This window comes from Rana temporaria, chromosome 5, assembly GCF_905171775.1.
Source record: "Rana temporaria chromosome 5, aRanTem1.1, whole genome shotgun sequence".
NCBI lineage: Eukaryota > Metazoa > Chordata > Amphibia > Anura > Ranidae > Rana > Rana temporaria.
Window position 1 is genome coordinate 177686214 of NC_053493.1, and position 20724 is coordinate 177706937.

Below are 20724 nucleotides of genomic sequence, written 5' to 3' on the forward strand. Positions count from 1 at the left end.
GTAGCCAAGCCTCCGGGGTGGACGCCTTGACAGGTCATTCTAACTTCACAGGGCATATGCCCTCCCTGAACTTCCGAGAATCCTCAAGCTCTTACAGAGACCCCAAGCGGAGGCAGTTGAAATGGTGGCGATAGCGTCTTACTGGCCGAGCAGGTCATGTTTTCCCCTCCTGACCCAGGGGGCTTCTGGGATCCGTTGCCTCTCTCCCTCAGGCCGGATCTCTTTTTTCTCAAGGGGCAATCCTGCACCCGTGTCCGGCTATTCTGCAACTGAGGGTCTGGTTCTTGAGAATGAGAGGCTAGATTTCTCTCGGGTGTGCTTTAGGTGTATCTTCCTTCTTTACGAGTTCAAGAAGATCCTAGCTCAAATAAGATCGGTAGCAAATATGGGCCAAGTTTGTGAATTCTCTTCCTCTGCGGAAAATCAGATATTCTCAGCTTCCTTCAGTCCGGCCTAGATCTATCTTTATCCATCACTTTCCTTAGGGTTTAAGTCTCCGCTTTGTTGGCCTTCTCCGGAACATCATGGGCCGTTCATTCGCTATTCCAGCAGTTTTTGTGGGGTAACGAGACTCAGTCCCAATGAAACCAAGGTTTCCCAAAGGAAATTTGCCTCTTGTCTTTGTCTTGCTAACTACTCTCAACAACACGGAATGTACTTCAATCTCGATCAATGATTTGATTGTAAATTGGCTTTTGATCGTCATCACTTCGGCCTAGAGAGTTTCCGAGATTAGTGCTCTTGGTTGTCAGGAATCCTTTTGACATTCTTTCCGGACTCCATGGCAGACGGAGTTCCCACCCATGAGTATGAATATAAGAATTGGACTAAGAGTCGGCTAGAAACGGAACACAGTACAGCGTGGTGAGCTTAAACTTATAGGTATGGGGTCCTATAGCATTGGAGAGGAGGCGGGGTTAACCCACACGTAGTCTGCCATGGAGTCTATCAGGAAAGGAAAATTACGGTAAGTATTTAGAAATAAATTTTCAGTTTTTTTCCCCTCTCTTATACTTCACATTCCCTCTGTTCTCAGCTGCATAAGGGCATTTGGGTGTAGATCGTTTTCAGTTGAGGTGTTTTACACAATTGATGCAATAAACTTGTAAAAATAGCACCTTAAATTGTTTTCCACTGCAGGATCTTATGTCATGTATGTCAATGCTTTCAAAGGGGATTGAAATTGGTTTAAATGCTTAAGCAGCCCATAGATGACTCTATTTTCTTTCCTTCCACTATGGATGGAAGAAAAGAAAAAACTTCTCTATTCCCCCATCACCACAGTCAGTGTTGGATGGACTTGACTAATGAAAAATAAATTAAATACAATCTAACTCAGACTATCACTTTTAATAAGTTAGAGCAACAGTTTTTTCTACCTTTTGGGGTAAAGGCTTTTCATAAATGAATAATAGCTGGCCATTGTAAACATTCCTTTTAGTATTAAATGGTTTGGTCTTAACCCTATAACTTATACTTTTGCTGGACAGCTTGGTCTGTTATAGTCTGGTGTGTCTGGTGTAAAAAATAGTCTGGTGTGTCTGGTGTGTCAGTCTGGTGTGTCTGGTGTGAAAAATACCAGACTTGTTTGCCGGATCATCAGGTGAAAAGAAAGGAAAAAGCCTAAAAATGAAAACCTAGAAAATTAATGCAGTCACCACATCTAAGAATTGGTAAGCCACAATATAATAGGAGGCAGGCGTGACTTGTGTGACAAATAAACTAGGTTTTGCCTCATTTAAAGTCCCACCTTAGCTTTAGTATAGCAATCTGTTCATTGTGACTTGTGTGACGACATCATGCTGGGAGGGGCCAGGTGCCATCTTGCTAAACTGACAGATCTACACTGTGTATTTGCATGCTGTGAATAGACATTTGTATGTGTCTCTGTTCATTGTGAGTGTTATTCTTTTAGTAAAAAGTCACTGGTAATACTACACTATTGGATCTTCTTTGCATATATCTTGCTTTTGACCACCTTGATTACTTTAAGGGGTCTACCACATTAGGTGAAGAGACACCCGACTGCGCACTGGGCTTCCATGGTGGAAGATTTCTGTTACTGTACAAGATTTACTTTTACTTGTGACATATGAACTGGGGTGGTATTTTTTTTTTTTTACACTTATAATCTAATTGGATAATATACTGTATGGGACTGTTCTTCAGTTCTTTTACATACAGTACAACTAATTGGATGATATATGGGATTGTTTTCACATTTCTTCTGGACACTTACAATCTAATTGGATGATATATGGGACTTGCAACGGAATGACCCGTGACACCCAGAGACTTTTGAAGGATGCCCCCCATCCTTCAAAAGGCCCCCCATCCTTTTGAAGGATGCCCTACTCCTGTGCCAGCGTCACTAATGACTCTTGGGTCTAGGGTCACCCTGTTCCCGCTTTTGGGCATAGGGTGACTGATAAATGATAATTCCTGTTTTGCAGGATATCTTGGAATATTACAAGTTGTTAAAGTCTGACTCCAAATGGAGTGTTTTCATTCAGTGGGGGGACACATGCTTTTGAGGTGTTAATTGCATCTGCTCCTAGACATTCCATTGTGAGATGCTAATTAAGTCTGTAAAGGTCAGATGTCTAGCTTTTAGGTGTTAATTCAGCCTGGCTCCTAAGACCTCTCAGTATGCATGCTAATAACACTGTTTGGTGTGAAAAGTATAAGATGTGGAATGTACTTGTCAACTGTAGTAATTAGGTCATGTTAATTATGTCAGACCGGTGCCAAAACATTTGACATAGGAATGTGTATTATGCAGGTGAATCACTTAATTATCCCCCAGATGTTCCGTCTCCGACAATAACTCCTCTGAATGTCATTATTTAAAAGAATGTGATTGAAGCCCCATTGTGTGATGTGTGGGTGAAGTGTGTCTTTGTTCATTTGATTACTGTACTGTATATAAGAGAGCTAACCATTAAAGGATTGGTTCATTCATTTGACTCAGAACACAGAGCGTATGTCTCGTCTTTCTGAGGGAATTCTTATGGATCGTGTCTGCTGGCTTGTCGGACTGTCGGATAAGCTGTTGTGGGGCGATGGAATGGAAGATCGTAAACGGTGGTGACCGTTACAGGACTGTTCATACTTTTTTTTTTTACAATCTAATTGGACGAATTAAAGAATTGTATTCATATTAAGGAGCGTTTCACTGTTAGTAGGTATACATTTATTGATAACAGTGTTGTGATTGCACTTTTAAGTAATAGCTGCGCTTTCAGGGTTTTTTATTTATTTTTTATGGTAGTGTATTATTTTTAAAAATAATAGCAGGGGCGTTTGTACTAAACTCTTTGCAAAATAACACATTTTTGTTAATAGGTTTATTATTACTTTAAGACCATAAGTTTTTATTATGACCTGTCTGGACCACTGAGAAACATTAGAGCAGGTTCCCCTTTATGGGGACCATCAGGAATGACAAAAATATGTGTAGCGCCTGTGTACTTTCAGTCCAGGTGCTATTTCAAATTTAGAGGGGGATGAGAGAGTTGGTTAGCTCTCATCCAGGTGATTTGTACAAATTGGGCCTGTTCTGGCTGGGTTGTACTGTCGGTTCATTCTGTGTTCCTGGGGTGCTTTTCCACCCCAGGGCGGCAGGTGGCGGCAGTGGAGTCCAGGCCAGAGCACCTTCCTGTCAACAGCCAATCGGAGTTTTTTTTCCCCTCGCGGGGCATGCTGGGGGAGGGTACTTCTTGGGCAGACGCCATTTTGTGGGCTGTTCTGTTCTGGTTCCGGGTGCGGCATCCAACTTCAGGGTGTGCGCACATCACGGGCCTGGCGATATGGCCTACCAGGCCGGGGCGCACGTGCTACGCTGTGTTTCCAGTTCTGGGACATGTTGGCCCGGAGCAACTGAAGCTGTGAAGGGGCCCCAGTGATCGACTGGGTCTCCAATTTCTGTGAGGAAGATCCCAAGCAAGTTGTGCTATTTGGTGGGGAGTCAGTCTGAGGTGAGCCGGAGGCAGGTGATCCAACAGGGTCTAGACAATCCATCGGGGATCGGGGTTGCCGGACACTGAGAAGTCGGATGTTGCAACTTGTCAGTCGGTGACCCAAAAGCAAGAAAGCTACCTGAGGGAGATTCAGGCAATTACATTATTGAGAAGGATTCATTCTGTGTTCCTGGAAATGGAAATTGGAGTGGACACAGGCCCCTTACTCTAGTAAGGGGCCTGTGTCCACTCCAATTTCCATTTTTCACCCAAGTCTGTGGCAGAGACTTGTTCCTTCTCAAGGTTCTGATTGATACCCTGGCTGCCAGGTCGGTGTGAGAGGCCTGTCCAGGGACACTACACCCGCTCCGACTGGAGTGGCGACAAAGCTTAAAGTATCATTGGAAGCAGGATTGTTTACGTCGTTCTTAGGCCTGAATCTGCAATTCTCCTTTTCACCAAACTTTATTCTACCTCGGGCCAGATCCACGTAGATAGGCGTAAATTTATGCAGGCGTAGCGTATCGTAGTTACGCTACGCCGCCGAAACTTTGAGAGGCAAGTGCTGTATTCACAAAGCTACGGCGGCGTAGCGTAAATGTGCCGGCGTAAGCGCGCCTAAATCAAATGAGGAACAGGGGGGCGTGTTTTATGCAAACTAAGCATCACCCCACGTAAATTACCCTTTTTTCGAACGGCGCATGCGTGCATAAATTCACGTTGAATTTTCAAATTAAATTACGCCCGCTCAATGCCTAGACGACGTGAACGTAATTTATGCAAAGCCCTATTCGCGAACGTTTTACGCAAACGACGTAAAACGTAAAAAATTTGACGCTGGCCCGACGTCCATACTTAACATTGCGTACGCCTCATAGAGCAGGGGTAACGTTACGCCGAAAAAAAAGCCTTACGTAAACGACGTAAAAAAATGCGCCGGGCGGACGTACGTTTGAGAATCGGCGTATCTAGCTAATTTGCATACTCTATGCGGAAATCAATGAAAGCGCCACCTAGCGGCCAACGTAAATATGCACCTAAGATCCGACGACGTACTAAGACCTACGTCAGTCGGATCTTGACCACATTCTGGCGTATCTTGTTTTGTGAATACAAAACAAAGATACGCCAGGGCATCGTAGAACTTACGCGGCGGATCTGGCCCAAAACCTGTAAAGTTAAACTTCTAAAAGGTATCTTTAGACCTATGTGTGAACTGGTGTCTTGGCAACTTTGAGGTCTTTCTATAATGAAAACAAAAAATTACCTTGAGCACAGGAATATGGAAGGCATGGTTCTCCAGGAATACATTCTTTTCTGTTCACCTCACACAAATGATTCATTGGACACGGGTTTGGGTTGCATGGATGTGTAACATCCTCTACCTCATTATCCAGTGAACTTGATCCTATGACAGAAAAATAAAAAAGATCTAAGTTAACAAAGCACAATTATTTTATTATTTGTATAAGTAAATGTGCAGATTATGATAAAAGTATATTCTCAACAATGCAGGGGAGTGGAATTTTTCTATTTGTGTCTTTGAGATATCATGTCATCATGTCAAAGAATGTGGTCTGGACATGCTGCTGTGAGGACGCGTTTGCCTCGAGCTCCGGCGCCGACACAACTATTAGCTTCTTTTGCACTCCTAAAACCGCCGCATCTCCGCAATAGCCATGCGAAAGAGGACGGGCAAGTCTCTCCCTAAGGCTGGGCCACAATCGGGCTCCATTAAGAGGTTTTTGGCCGCAGAAACGGGCGAGGGCGAGGATCCAGATGGACTAGACCGCTCTCCACGAGGCACGAACACCGCTGCAGGCTCCGCCTCCCGCCGCAAGTCGGACCCGAGGCACCATTCTCCTGCCTCATCGGCTTGCTCAGACGGTGACGATAGCCCTTCCCGCCGCTCGGAGGTTCGTGTGGACGACCTGCCTACCAGAACTGAGCTGGCTTCTCTATTCCAGGGCCTGGAGAGGACCATAAAGAAAGAACTTTCCGCGGTAAGGGCGGATCTCTCGCAGGTACTGGGTCGTGTGGAGGAGACTGAGCTCCGGCTTGATCGTCACGCTACAGCCATCAGGTCCCTGCAGGCTTCCACTCGGGGCCTTGCTATTGCCCACAGAATGGCTCTTTACAAAATAGAGGACCAGGAGAATAGAAACAGGAGGAATAACATACGCATTAGAGGCCTCCCAGAAGCGACGGGTGATGATGACCTCCTTCCCTCGGTTCGCGGTATCTTCAACGGTCTCTTGGGCCTGGCGGCGGATAATCCGCTTAAGATGGATAGGGTCCATAGGGCCCTGCGTCCCCGTGCTTTGCCTACGGATACTCCCAGGGATGTTATTTGCCGAGTCCACTACTTCGAGGAGAAGGAGCGTATCATGCGGAAGGCCCGCGAAACTGCCTCTCTGGACTTTGATGGAGCTACCCTGTCCTTCTTCCCTGACCTGGCTAAAGAGACTCTAGATCTCCGCAGGGCCCTGCGGCCTTTGACAGAGAAGCTCCGAGAGGCGTCCATTACCTACCGCTGGGGCTTCCCTGCTGCTCTTATCGCCAACAGAGATGGCAGAACGGCCGTTCTGCGGTTCCCGGAGGACCTGGATAAATTCTGCGCTGAAGTTGACATCTCTCCCCCCGAGCTCCCTGGCTGGCAAGATACTATCCCTACTCTGCCGGGCTCTACAGATCCGCAATGGCAGAAAGTTGGCCGCAGGAATCGTCGCTCAGCCACCCCGGGGGCCTCTCCCTCTTTGGGCTGATTTGTGGTGATGTGGTCTTATTTTTGTTTCCTTTTCATTCCTCGACCACGCTTTTTTCTGTTTTTTGTATTTATTTTTTCTTCCCATTTTTTTTGCCCTATGCCCCTGGTGAGACCTTCTTGCTGGTGTCCCCTTCTCTGTTGCGGCCTGGTAAATTAATGCCTGCAGATTCGCAGTAGAGGGCTCTTTTTGCAGTACTAGGCTGCCGGGACTTTAATATGCTGGGGCGGATGGGCAGTAATTTTGGCGCGTTCGCTGCCTGATGCTTGTGTCCCAGCGTCTCCCTCCATTGGGGTCCGGCGCCGCCCTGTCTTCTCGTGCTGCCGCCTCTTCGGGGGTGGTTTGCGTGGGAGGGCCGGGCCGCGTGTGTGACCCTTCATCGCACGGCAGATTTATGCGTGCGCATGTTCTTTCCCTATGTGGGTTATTTTGTCTTGACAAATTGATGCTATGTGTTTTTCTTTATTTAATCTTTTTTTTTTTATCTCTTTATTCTCCCCTTTTTTTCTACCCCTCCTCATTGTCCTCTGTGGGGCCTTCCTCTGCCTCTGGTCTGTCCTGAGAAGTCTTATTTATCGAACCCCATGGCTACGGTGAATTTGCTTTCATTTAATGTACGAAGACTGCATACCCCTGGTAAGAGACATCAATTGTACAGGGAACTGGCTCGCCTGAAGGGGGACATTGTTCTCCTGCAGGAGACTCATCTTACGCACACCACCTCAGTGAAACTTTTCTCCCCTCAATATCCTCTGTGGTATTATAGCCTATCTGATGTTCAGGGGGTAGCCATTGGGTTTCCGCAGGGGTTCCTCTTTTGTGTTAGACGCCATGGTGAGTGATCCTATGGGCCGCTTCCTGTTCCTGAAGGGTAGCATAGGTAGTATGCCTTGTACGATCGCGACCATTTATGCTCCTAATCGTGGCCAGGTTTCTTTTATTTCCAATACCCTTAGAAAATTGACCGACTTTGCTTGTGGTTGCATTCTTCTGGCGGGGGACTTCAATGTCCCGTTGGAACATCATTAGGGACCTCTTGTATTGCATGGAGGCGCCTAGCATTTTTGCGCAAATGTCTGCATGAGGCCCAATTGATGGATGTGTGGAGGATTATGCACCCGGTGAGTGAAAGACTACACACATTTTTCTCACTTGCATACATCCTACTCGAGAATTGATTATTTCCTTATAGACCATCACCACCTATCCCTCCCCACCACTTCGGGCATTGAGTTTTCCCCTATCTCGGATCATGCTCCGATTTCCCTTTCGCTGACAGTCTCTTCTGTGCCGGTTAAAAGCACCAATTGGAAGCTTAATGATAATTTAATCCTTGAGGACATTGATAAAAAGACGGTCGGGGATACACTGGCTCAATATTTTGCGGAAAATGCGGGACCAGAGGTGATGCCAGGAACGCTTTGGGAGGCCCCTAAGGCCTACATCTGGGGTAAATTTATGGAAATGGGAGCTAGGAAAAAGAGGGAGCCCACCCATCAGCAAATGCAATTACTAAGGGAGATTGAAGACCTGGAGCGCCGCCACAAGGCTGGGCTGTCGGTTTTCCAGGTTCTGGTTCGGAAGAGAGAGGAGCTGAGAGACCTCTTTCATTTGGAGCAGAAACAGCGGTACCATGTTTTTGCCCAGGGTTTGCATGAGTGGGGCAACAAGCCTGGTCGGCTGTTGGCGCGCTCGTTGCAACAAAAGAAGTCTGCTACGTTCATCGCCAAAATTAAATCCTCCAATGACTCTCTGGTATACGAAACTTCGGCCATAGCCAAAGAATTTTGTTCGTTCTATCAATCTCTGTACCGTGACCGGCAGGATCTGGAGGATAGGGATGTTAGGGCGCAGCTCATTCTCGATTATCTGGCTCAGGCCGGTTTGCCGGCACTCCCTGCAGACGCATTAGCTACCTTAGATGGCGATTTTTCCGTCTCCGAGATGCGGGTTGCACTGAAGGCTATGGCCAATGGTAAGGCGCCTGGCCCTGATGGCTTTACGGTAGCTTACTATAGGGCTTTTGCAGATCTTCTGCTTCCGCGTTTGACTAACTAAGCCAACGCGATCTCGGGGGACGGATCTTTTCGACCTGAAACACTTCATGCCCACATTACTATCCTCCCTAAGCCTGGTAAGGACCCATGTATCTGCGGTAGTTACCGCCCCATTTCTTTATTGAATCTGGATGCTAAACTCTATGCTAAAGTAATTGCCAACAGGCTTCTCCCTCTCGTCTCCCGATGGGTCTCTGGAGACCAGATGGAATTTATCCCCGGCAGGGAGGCGCGAGATAATTCTCTCTGCACCCTGTCCTTAATAACCCATGTTCGGCGGACCTCCCAGCCCACCCTTCTGCTTTCTACGGACGCGGAAAAAGCGTTCGCTAGGGTGGACTGGGAGTTCCTAATGGCCACGCTTTCCCATCTTGGCGTGGGCCCCTCTCTCCTTTCTCATATCTCAGCCTTGTATGACTCCCCTACTGCCCAGTTACGTATAAATGGAACGTTAAGTGAACCCTTTACACTATATAATGGAACCCCCACCAGGGTTGTCCCCTTTCGCCCATCTTATTTGCCCTCTCACTTGAACCCTTTTTGTCTTCAATTAGGCGCAATCCGAATATCCGGGGAATTATGGTGGGTAATACTGAGCACAAATACGCTGCCAATGCGGACGACATTCTGTTTTATGTGCAACAACCTATTACAACCCTTCCAAATCTAATGGCTGCTTTCGACTCCTTTAGTGCAGTCTCTAATTTTAAGATCAATCTGTCCAAATCAGAGATACTGAACCTAACAGTTCCCCCTCGTATTGTGCCTCATTTGAAAGCATCCTTCCCCTTTAGCTGGCAGGCCCATTCGATGAAATACTTAGGCATTTTTCTCACCGCCAACCCCGCCTCTCTATTTTGCACACATTTTATCCCCCCACTGAACGCGATTAGGTCCGATTTGCAAAGGTGGTCGCAATTAGCACACTCCTGGTTGGGGAGGATTAGTGTGTTGAAAATGAATATTCTGCCCAGATTGCTATTTTTGTTTCAGATGATCCCGTATAGAATTCCTGTGGGATACTTCACGCTATTAAGGTCCCTATTTTGCAAATATGTGTGGAACAGGAGGCGGCCCAGGCTTGCAAGGGACCTACTAGTTAGGCCCAAGAGGGAGGGGGGGCTGGCTTTGCCAGATGTTAAACGATATTTCCAGGCTGTGATCCTGACCAGGATCTCGGACTGGAGGTACCATAAGGAGTCTAAGCTATGGGTGTCGTTGGAAATAGATTTGTGTGGTACAGACCCTTATACTCAAATGTGGATCCCTCAGAAGTTTAGGTCTTTGACCGCTACGGCATCCCCCCTGACGCATTCCACTCTGATGGTGTGGGATTCGATGTGCAGGACTCATGGTTGGCCATACAACTCTCCCCTGATGCCGCTGTCTGGTCATAACTATTTCCCTCCTGGAAATGCACAACCGCAACCTCGGACCTGGTCCTTAGGTTCCGCAACGCTCCTCCATCATGTTGTTTCTTCATCAGGCTTTGCCCCTCTTAGTATTGTAGGGTCTTCTGTAGTTTCGCCTATGGTGTCCTGGAAATACCGTCAATTGGCGGCTTTTGTACGCTCTCTACCACAGCCCCTCAGAGATGGCACAACCCTAACGTTGGTGGAATCTGCATTTGCCGAGGACCGACTGGTAGAGAGGCCCCTCTCCTATTTTTATAAAGCTTTATACTCCCTTTCTGCCTCTGGGACCCCAGCCTTTCTGCTCAGGTGGGAGAAGGATCTTCAAAAGGAACTCTCACCATCCCAAAGAGACACTGTTTTGCTGCTTGCACATACGTCCTCTATTTCATCTAGATATGCAGAAGTTAATTATAAACTGTTAACTAGGTGGCATTATACTCCAGCGGTGCTACACAAGATTGTCCCCTGACACCCCCGCTCTGCTGGCGGGGTTGTGGTGAGAATGCTTCCCATGCACACATATGGTGGTACTGTCCGCTCATTCGCCCATTTTGGTTAACTATTTTACACTGGATGAAGGAAATACAAGGTTTTGAAACTCCGAATGACCCCTGGGTGATATTGCTACATTGTACAGTCGAGCCAATCGGATCATATCAAAAATCACTAACTCCACATCTGCTGAACGCAGCAATGTCCCTTATCCCTCGATTTTGGAAACAGACGGTGGTTGGAAGCGGTTGATCATATTTATCATATGGAGGATCTCACGTATTCTCTTAGGAACAAATCCGATTTGTCACGGAAAATATGGTCCGGTTGGTTCGCCTTTAAGTATAAGTCAGCATATGCTGACATTATGTCTCAACCTGTATGAAACTTTGTGCCTAACTGTCAATTTGATGCGATGTTGTGCCTTGGGGGTTTCTCTAGTTTGAGGTGGCGGACAGGGGCAGAGGAATTTCCCTTACCCCCCCCCCCTCCCCCTTCCTTTTTCTTTCTTCTTTCTCTTCTCCTCCCTTAATCTCCTCTCTACTTTTCTTTCCTATTTTTTACTCTCATTTAAATTTTTATTTATGGTCTAAAGGTTATCAATATCACGTCTGTGTGTCGAGCGAATCAAGGCTTTGGTTTGTTTGCTGTTGAGCGGCACAGGAGGATGCGGGAGCTGATTTTGTTCCGTTATGCTGTTCTCCTTAGTGATCTTGAATGTCCTTCTCGTCAGTATATTTCCATGTCTTTATTGGTGCTTACTGTTGAGTCGCCTTGATCGCCAGTATTAGTACCATTATTATTATTGTTATTATTTTCTGTTATTTTCTATTTTATTTATGTTCTTTTACATTGTATGTTCTCATATATATCTTTTACTCAATAAAAACTTTATTGAACAAAAAAAATCATGTCAAAGAATAAACATGTTAATCTCTTCAGTCCCAAAGTCTGTCGCTCCCTTTTTTGTGTATATTTAAAAACATGTTGGATTCACATCAACATGCCATTACGATATTCATAGGAAAGCTTTGCTAAAGTATCCACAAAGGGAGAAATATATTAGGAATGCTTACATTATGTATGTATGAGTATGTGTTGCTCATGCAATATGTGCAAGTTTCATCCAGTGTGTCAGTTTTAACTGGGTCATTGACTGGGTCAATAAGACCCCACATCTCTCCTCCAGGCTGCAAAGCATGAGATTGTAATTTTTTTTCCCGATCTCATGCTGACAGCCACGATCACGGCTTTGTTTACTTCCGGTACCCGGACGTGACATTATAACGTTGCGCCCGGGCCTCAGACGGTCACAGTCTATCCTTGTCATCCGGCGCCAGCTTATTCGTTCTCCGGGCCCCCTCCCGTCGCCTATAGCAGTTGAACTGCCGCTATGATCATTCTTATGGTGCGCAGAATTGCCGGCTGAAAAGAAGGATATCTGAATGATGCCTGTAGCTGCAGGCATCATTTAGATATCCCCCCCCTAAAGTCCAGGACGTTCTATGAGGTGGTATTGAGGTGGTTAAACCAGCTCCTGGGGAGGATTAAGTGTCATGCACAGACCATTTTTACTCCATAATACAGGCAGTCCACTACTTACATACATCTGACTTACATACGACTCAGAGGAAGACAACAGGAAGTGAGAGAAATAAATTTTCACTCCTGTAAAGCCGGGTTCACACTGGTATGACACAACAGTCATGCCACTGTGATCCGACTTTGCCCTGCGACAACTTCATTGAACGGGGAGCCGACTTTGATCCCAACAACACCAGGCATATTGTGCCTGGTATGAATCTTTAGGGCAAACTTCACACCAAAAAAAAAAAAAAAGCTCTCGAGTCTGGCATGGATTTTAAGGGGAAGCCCCCACGTCCACCAAAAGCCATACCAGGCCCTTATCCGAGCACGCAGGGGACAAGGGTCTCTTCCCGACAACCCTGGCCGTTGGTGGTTGGGCTCTGCAGGTGGCGGGCTTATTGGAATCTGGAAGCCCCCTTTAACAAGGCGCAGTTCTAACCCCTTTTGTCTTGTTCCTATATCTTTGTGCTCCTGCACCAGAACTGCTGCCTTCCCACATTTTTTGTCTATGATAAATGTTCATTTATTTTATTGACCATCCCATTTGACAAGCGCAATTTTTTATTTTGTACTTTAACAAAGAGGCCCCCAGATCCCGGCCCCCCCACCCTATGTGAATGAGTATCGGGTACATTGTACCCCTACCCATTCACCTAAAAAAAAGTGCCAAAAATAAAGGTAGTGCAGGGAGCATTTTCAAAGTCGGACTGACTTGTATCAGACCAGTTAGGGAAACATTGATTTTCACACGTCATGCGACATGAGCTCCCAATGTAGGAGCATTTGTAGTACCAGTGTAAACCCGGCCCAAGAGTTATCATGGGAAAACGGTGTCTCCACTGAAGCTTTATAACCAATTCTTCTTTCCACAACAACCCTTTTTTTTTTTTTTTAATCCAATGAGCAGGGGCACAGAGAGCAAAACAAATGTTACAGGAATGTTAACCCTTCCCTATGCTATCCAAAAACGTAAAAATTTGTTGTGTGGCTGTCACACTTAGAAAATGTACCTGTTCCAACTTACACACAAATTCAACTTAAGAAAACCTACAGAGCCTATCTTCTTTGTATCCTGAGGACTACCTTTATCTAAGTTAACATCTTTGTTTTACTCTTGGATCCTGGTTATCTTTATAATAAACATACAGGTTTTTTTTTTTTATTGCAAATACATTTAGTATTACAAACAGCGTGATTATCCCAGCACCCTTAAAAAATTCTATAAATCACTTACTGATGTTAATAAGCATACTATTTTAAAAAAAATAGTTAATTGAAATAGTCTCTTAAAGTTAAAGGGGCAGATCCACAAAGAGAGTACGCCGGCGTATCTAGTGATACGCCGGCGTACTTTCAAATTTCCCGCGTCGTATCTTTGTTTTGAATCCTCAAAACAAGATACAACGGCATCTGGGTTAGATCCGACAGGCGTACGTCTTCGTACGCCTTCGGATCTTAGATGCAATTCTTCGGCGTCCGCTGGGTGGCGTTCCCGTCGTATTCCGCGTCGAGTATGCAAATTAGAATTGCGCGCCGTTACACTACGCGACATACACTATGCCGCCGTAACTTACGGCGCAAATTCTTTGTGGATTCAAAGATTAAAAAAGTAAGTTACAGCGGCGTAGCGTATCTCACATACGCTGCGCCCATGCAATTGTACGAGGATCTGCCCCAAAGTTTACAGACTTACATAAAAAATTTAATTTGATGAAGCCTGCTATCCCTAGACTTTCTAAACCATGCTTGTGTTGTGCTTGAAACCCATCACCTGATTGGCTGAAAGGACAGGCGATTCTATGGAGGAGGAGGGGGGAGCCACACGGCAGAAGCTGCCGTGATGCAGAAGAAGGGAATTAGGACACAGGAGCCGCTGTCTGTTGCCTGTAGTAGCTTGCTGCCCGCCACCCATAGAAGCCTGTATACCCACCCACTGCACACAACCCAGATGGGGTAAGTGCCAGGGGGGTGGGGAGGTGGTTGTTTGCCAGCCGCCTCTGATGGCCAGCCTTGGCCAGGTTAAATGTTTGTAATTAAATCACTTTTTCCAGTCAGAGGGCCTGATTCAGAAGCTGACAATTATGGTGAACTGTGTCTATCTCCCTTGCCAGCAAAGAACACTTGCTAGATCAGTGGTTCTCAACCTTCCTAGTGCTGTGACCCCTTGATAAAATTTCCCAAGTTGTGGGGACCCCTAACGGTAAAATTATTTTCGTAGTGTAAGTTGTCAGCACCCAAGGCAAAACAAGTAATTTGCGCCCCTAACCCACGGACATTTAGCGCTCCCTGAGTCCCTGCCACTTGTACAGTATTAAAACCCCTTGTGGTACATTTTAGGTTTTACCGCTCTTTCTCTTCGTTCTCATTTATTTCCCTTTTATCCCTCTCTATCCTAATTTCTTGTTTTTTTTCCCCATCCCCCTCTCTAGTCGGCTTTCTCTTATTCTTTCTCTCCCTTTTTCTTTGTTCCTCCCCCTCTTTTCCTCTCCCTTCCATGTTTTCTTTATTTTTATTCCTTCTCCTACTCCTTGGTGGGGGGAATGGAGTGAGTGGTAGTGCTGGTGGGGAGTTGGTATGAGTGGCAATGTTGGGGGGAGTTCTGATCAGCCAAATTAGGTGCTCTTGATCAAGGTCATCTGCTGATCTTAGAACTGTAGTTGGGACTTTTAATGGCAACTCCAATCACAGGTAGTGTTACTCACTGTGTCTCTGACTTTGTGGTGTCTCGTAGCAGTGACACATATGCCGAAATCGGGAGATAGGGTCTCCTCCAGCCCCTCCCACTTCACATTTCTCACCAGTCAGCTGACCTCTAGTCTCTGCCCCCCAGCCATGTCATGAACTAAATGGGTGGCTGCGAAGAGGCTGAGTGGGTGGCCGCGGGCTCCAGGAACAGCCCAGCTGGGCGGCCGCAAAGAGGCAGGGAGAGCGATGTGGGCTTCAGAAACAGCCCAGGAGTCGGTGACCCCTGGCAAATTGTCATTCGACCCCCAAGGGGGTCCCGACCCCAGGTTGAGAACCACTGTGCTAGATAGTGCATCCTGCTTGGGTACATGAACACCGCTAGGTTCAGTGGATGATCTCTGGAAAGCAGGTCAATAAAAATAAACACAACTGTTTACTTTTATTGATCTGCTTTCCAGAGATCATCCACTGAGCCTAGCTGTGTTTATTGTGTTCACTGATACATACATCAGTGAAGAATTGCTCCTACTAAAGCATTTTCCCTGTACTTCAGTTTCGGGCTTTTGTAAAACAAAAGTTATATTAAGAAGTTGAAGAAAATATGAATAAAGGAAATGCTGTGTAGAGATATGCAAAATACATTCTTCCAGTTACTGTATTACATTCATTTACATAGGTGTGCACAGCCTATTGCATTAGGGTGTGCACACCGCAGCTCAAACACCCACACCTTTCTCTGCAGCCTCAGCTGCACTGGACAGTAAATTAATGGGAAGTGCTCTGTGCTGAGCGGCTTCCTGTTCATTCAAAAACTGAAGCATAGTAAACAGTTTACCATGCTTCAGTTATGAATGAACACAGTGAGTGTGTGTTCATTTATAAAAGCAAGAGACCAGTAAATTACATATTTACTAGCCCCTTCCCCCACTCTCCATTCTGAAACATCCCCCCCAGCAGCCAGGGGAAGAGAAAAGGGGGGAAGCCAGCAACACTGCGGGGGGGGGGGGGGTACAACATGAGGGGGAAGCCCAGACAATAGGGGAAATCGGCACCTCACACAGTGATTAGGGTGTGCCCAGACACATCTGGCACACCCCCTGCGCACACCTATGTTCATTTATATTCCAGTAAAGAAATTACTGGATCAGACATAATTTGAAATGTCTTTAGTGGAGCACAGCTATGCAAACTGAAAGTTTCCTACATTCAGGCACAAGAACAAGGAAAAAGGATATCTGCATTCATTCATTTGCATTTAGAAGCAGACCGAGACAGTAAAAATATAAATTCAAATTTTGAACTTTAAAAGTGTTAGGACGAATTTTATATTTTCTCCTAGTTTTTACTTTATATGTTTCCTTACTTATTATTGCTGCACCAAATCACACACAGCTTTATATATTACATTGATTATGAAGGATACGTTTCAGTGTTAATACAAGAATATAGACTGGTACTTACGAAGATACGTTTCCAAAGGAATACAGTCCTCTGTGTCATCAGTGGAAGACAGCATTTCACATATGCTTTCAGCAGTGTGGCCTTCAGGAAATTTGCTGTGATCTCCACACTTTTTTAGTATTTCCACACAATCTGCTCTTTTTGGATGAAATATGCATAATAAGACAATATACTGTACCAGACACATCAGTACATATAGTATACATAAGATTACATACTCAGTATAGTTTGATTTTTTTTTATGTAACAAGACGTAAAAATTATGTTTCCTCTAGTTCACACATTAAAAAACACTCAAAATACACAACACAATCGTATGCTAGGCTACATAGTAATAATGCTGCACACTCCTACTACCCTGTGTTGCCTTCTAGCTTTTCTAATGTCGCCTGAATTCTCCTACCCTTGCCAAGACTGCCTTCCAGCAGCACTTTCCAATGTATATTACTATATTGGATCACAAACACCTATTGCTCTGGCCAGGACCATTGTTCAACAAGGTTAAAGCTGTCATAGAAACCAAATTTACAAAAACTGTCTCTCATAGCATTCTCTTGAATATTATGCAGCTTTCATTGAACTTGTTTCATTAAACATGGAAAATCTTAGAACCCTGTCAGATAACACACACTCTTGTCATTCGTTATGGTTAAATGGCACTACTAAAATATCTAGTCAATATAATACAGCTTAAAATTATTAATAAACAGAAATCCTGCACTTATCCACCATAATAAATCGTGGCTAAAAAATATGTGACCACACCACATCCAAAATCGAAAAGTGAATGTGTATACCAATCCAAATACAAGAGCAGCTACACAGTAAGTCTGAATATGGGACGCAAATTATTAATTTGAAAGTGACTATGTGCCAGTGGCGGTGCGTCCACAGTGGGCGCAGGAGCGCCGCCCCCTCTCCCCTGCACCCGTCACTCAATACATAGATTCATGCATTGCATGAATCTATCTATTGTCGCCGCTGCTGACCACTATTCAGGTGGCTGGCCCCCTGTTGATCGCCAGCCATCTGATTAACAGCGGTGGGTGTGTTTTGGAAGTGTCTTTCAGAGCCAGCGGCTCTGATAGGCTTCCCGATTACAGTCTGTGGGCTGTGCGTTCCCTGGTTAACACTGACACCCGTCTCAGCCGATCAGGTTCACCGGGTCTGGTTACCAGTCACCTGATTGGTTGAAGCGACATCGAGGGCGGGAGAAGACATCAAGGGAGCGTGGAGGAGGATGGCTGACTCAAGAAAAGTAAGTGCCGGGCGGGGGGGGGGGGGCAAACTGGCGGTATTTTTGGCAATCTGGCGGCATTTTACGGGGCAAACTGGCGGCATTTTACTAAGCAAGCTGGCGGCATTTTATAGGGCAAACTGGCAGTATTTGAGGGGGCAAACTGGCGGAAATTGATGGCATACTGGCAACAATTGATGGCACAGTGGCTGCGTTTGATGGCACAGTAGCAACAATTAATGGCACAGTGGCGACAATTGATGGCACAGTGGCTGCGTTTCATGGTACAATGGCTGCGTTTGATGGCACAGTGGCTGCATTTGATGGCACAGTGGTGACAATTGATGGCACAGCGGCTACGTTTGATGGCACAGTGGCGACAATTGATGGCACAGTGGAGACAATTAATGGCACAGTGGCTGCGTTTGATGGCACAGTGGCGACCATGCTTGATGGGCACAGTGAGGCTGCAATTGAGCACCAGGCGCCACTGCTATGTGCCCTTCCCATTCAATTATCACAAATAATATAACAAAACATGGAAACGTGTAGCAAAACAATTTCCGAGTGAGTCCATCAACATGATACATACAGTTTCTTGAAAAAGTATTACAATTTTCCAAATTTTGTCATGTTACAACCAAAAATGTCATTTATTGGGATTTTATGCGATAGACCAACACAAAGTGGCACATAATTGTGAAGTGAAAGGAAAACGATAAATGGTTTTAATTTTTTTTTTTACAAATAAATATGTGAAAAATGTGGCATGCATTTGTATTCAGCCCCCCCTGAGTCAATACTTTGTAGAGCCACCTTTCACTGCAATTACAGCTGCAAGTCTTTTTGGGGGATGTCTCTTTCAGCTTGGCACATCTAGAGAGTGACATTTTTGCCCATTCTTTTTTGAAACATAGCTAAAGCTCTGTCAGATTGGATGGAGAGCATCTGTGAACAGCAATTTTCAAGTCTTGCCACAGATTCTCATTTGAATTTAGGTCTGGATTTTGACTGGGTGTCAGGTCACCTGAGGCCAGGTGACGGATGCACACCATTGGGGTCAGAAGTACACTGCTAAGGTAGTGGACCCTATGGCTGACTGCTGCTGATAGAACTGCTGGGTGGTTCAGGAAAGCAGGCCCACTGGAGCACCAACATGGATCCCACTGGGAGCTAGAGCATAAGATTCCCCAGGGTGCAGAGTCTAAGAGCCAGCAGGTGTTCACTAGAGCCTCTAGTGGCAAGGCAGGCTTGGACAGTACAGTGTTAAATAGTGTATCCTGTAGAGGCTAGGGTAGAGCCACGCTTAGGGAAGATTACTTAACCATGCAGGAGTGAGAGTGCAGGCCCAAGGCTGATTGTCACATACCTGGTAGGAGTCTGATATGATGAGGTCGGCCTCTCTTGTATCTCCAACCCAAGCCCCTACTGAGAGTGGGACAGATGGTGGCTAGGGTCAGGAGGAACACGAGTGCCTGTAGGTGATGCTTGCAGAACTTGCAGATGAAGATGTAGGCTTGGAGACACAGGCAGATCAACAGGCACAGAGCATGGGTAGTGTACGAAGGATCATCTGAAGTTAAGGGGAACTCCAACCAACTTGCAGGTTCTGGGTTAGCAGCTTGCTGGATCCTCCGGAAGGCAGAGGTCAGAGCAATAGCTGGGTTAGGTAACAGGCGGGCAGCAAGGTACAAAGTCAACATCAAGAGCAGGGTCAATGGATAGCCGGGATGAGGAACCAGTAATCAGAGAAGTATCAGACCAGAGGCAGAGTCAGGGAAGGCCAAAGTCAGCAAAGGGAACCAAGCAGAACACACCAGGAATCAGGAAATCAGGACACAGCTGAAGACCAGTCAGCACTGTTTGGGAGTCAGAGTCCCCTTTAAATAGGCACACTCATGCGCATGTACGCCGTCCGTTGAGCATGCACAATAGTGCTCTGGAAAGGCTGCTGTGGCCCGTGCGCAACACGCATGCGCGCCAGTGTTCCGGGAAGCCTGCCGTTGTTCTTGAACGCACGCATGCGCACGTGTGTATACCAGGGGCTGTCTAGTAGTTCTCTTACACTGATACACAGACCAGATGTAAGCAGACAGGGTATGAAGGTATTACTGGCGATTCATGACAGTACCCCTCTTACGAGGCTTCCCCCACCCCTGCTTGGGACCAGGCTTGGAGGGGAACTTCAAATGGAACTTCCTCAGAAGACGAGACGTGAAGATTTCAAATGCAGTAATCCAAGACCTCTCCTCAGGACCAAAACCTTTCCAATCCATGAGATATTGATGACATCTTTACAGAACCAAGAATCCAAAATTTCACTAACCTCGTACTCCTGATCATCCTCAGAGACGGGAGCCAAGGTAGGGAGAGGACGGGAGAACTTATTGAGAACGAAAGTTTCAGAAGGGATACATGAAAGGAGTTTGAGATCCTGAGGCTTTTAGGAATCTGGAGTTTAAAACAAACAGGATTCAGCTTTGAAATTATATTGTAAGGACCAATGAATCTCGGGGCAAATTTCTGAGAAGGAAACCGGAAGTCTGATGTTTCAGGTGGAAAGCCAGACTTTGACTCCTAGCTGAAGAGGAGGCGGCTTAAGCCTGTGACGGTCAGCAAAACCCTTGAATTTGTTGGCAGCTCTCTGGAGGGAATCAAGAACGTCAACTAACATGGAATTAAAAGTTTCCTGAACTGTAGCCAAAGCTGTGATGTTGGAAGAACATACCAAACCATAGTCAAATGACGTCCACAGATGGGATCTCCTATCCTGGGTGGACGTCATATGACGAAAACAAAAAATACAGCGCTCAGGGGTTGGGTAAATATCACTTTATAGTCTTAAAATTGGTACAATGTATATACATGAACTGAAAAAGTAATATGCAGATAGCAAACAGTTATAATAGAATCTAATGAACAGTCCCCAACACTTGTACAGAAGTCGTGTGGTGATAGTGGGATAAAAACCAAAAATCACTTCTGGGAGGATGTTGAGAGAGCTTCCAACTGGTGTACATACGATGGTATGTGGAGGTGATACAATACCTCAGCAGCCATTTGTGT

General features: G+C 45.8%; 1 protein-coding gene across 2 annotated transcripts in view; it reads right to left on the reverse strand.

The window, feature by feature from the left end:
* The window catches only part of RECK (reversion inducing cysteine rich protein with kazal motifs), an 861635-nt gene that overhangs the window by 252326 nt on the left and 588585 nt on the right, over positions 1-20724 (reverse strand). The window contains exons 12-13 of one of the 2 annotated variants that reach the window (XM_040353423.1): positions 16422-16558; positions 5227-5367 (exon numbers count right to left, since the gene is read on the reverse strand). In XM_040353423.1, coding sequence (XP_040209357.1) covers positions 5227-5367; positions 16422-16558 — 278 coding nt within the window. The remainder of the gene's footprint in view (positions 1-5226; positions 5368-16421; positions 16559-20724) is intronic. The other variant, XM_040353422.1, reaches the window with a different exon arrangement.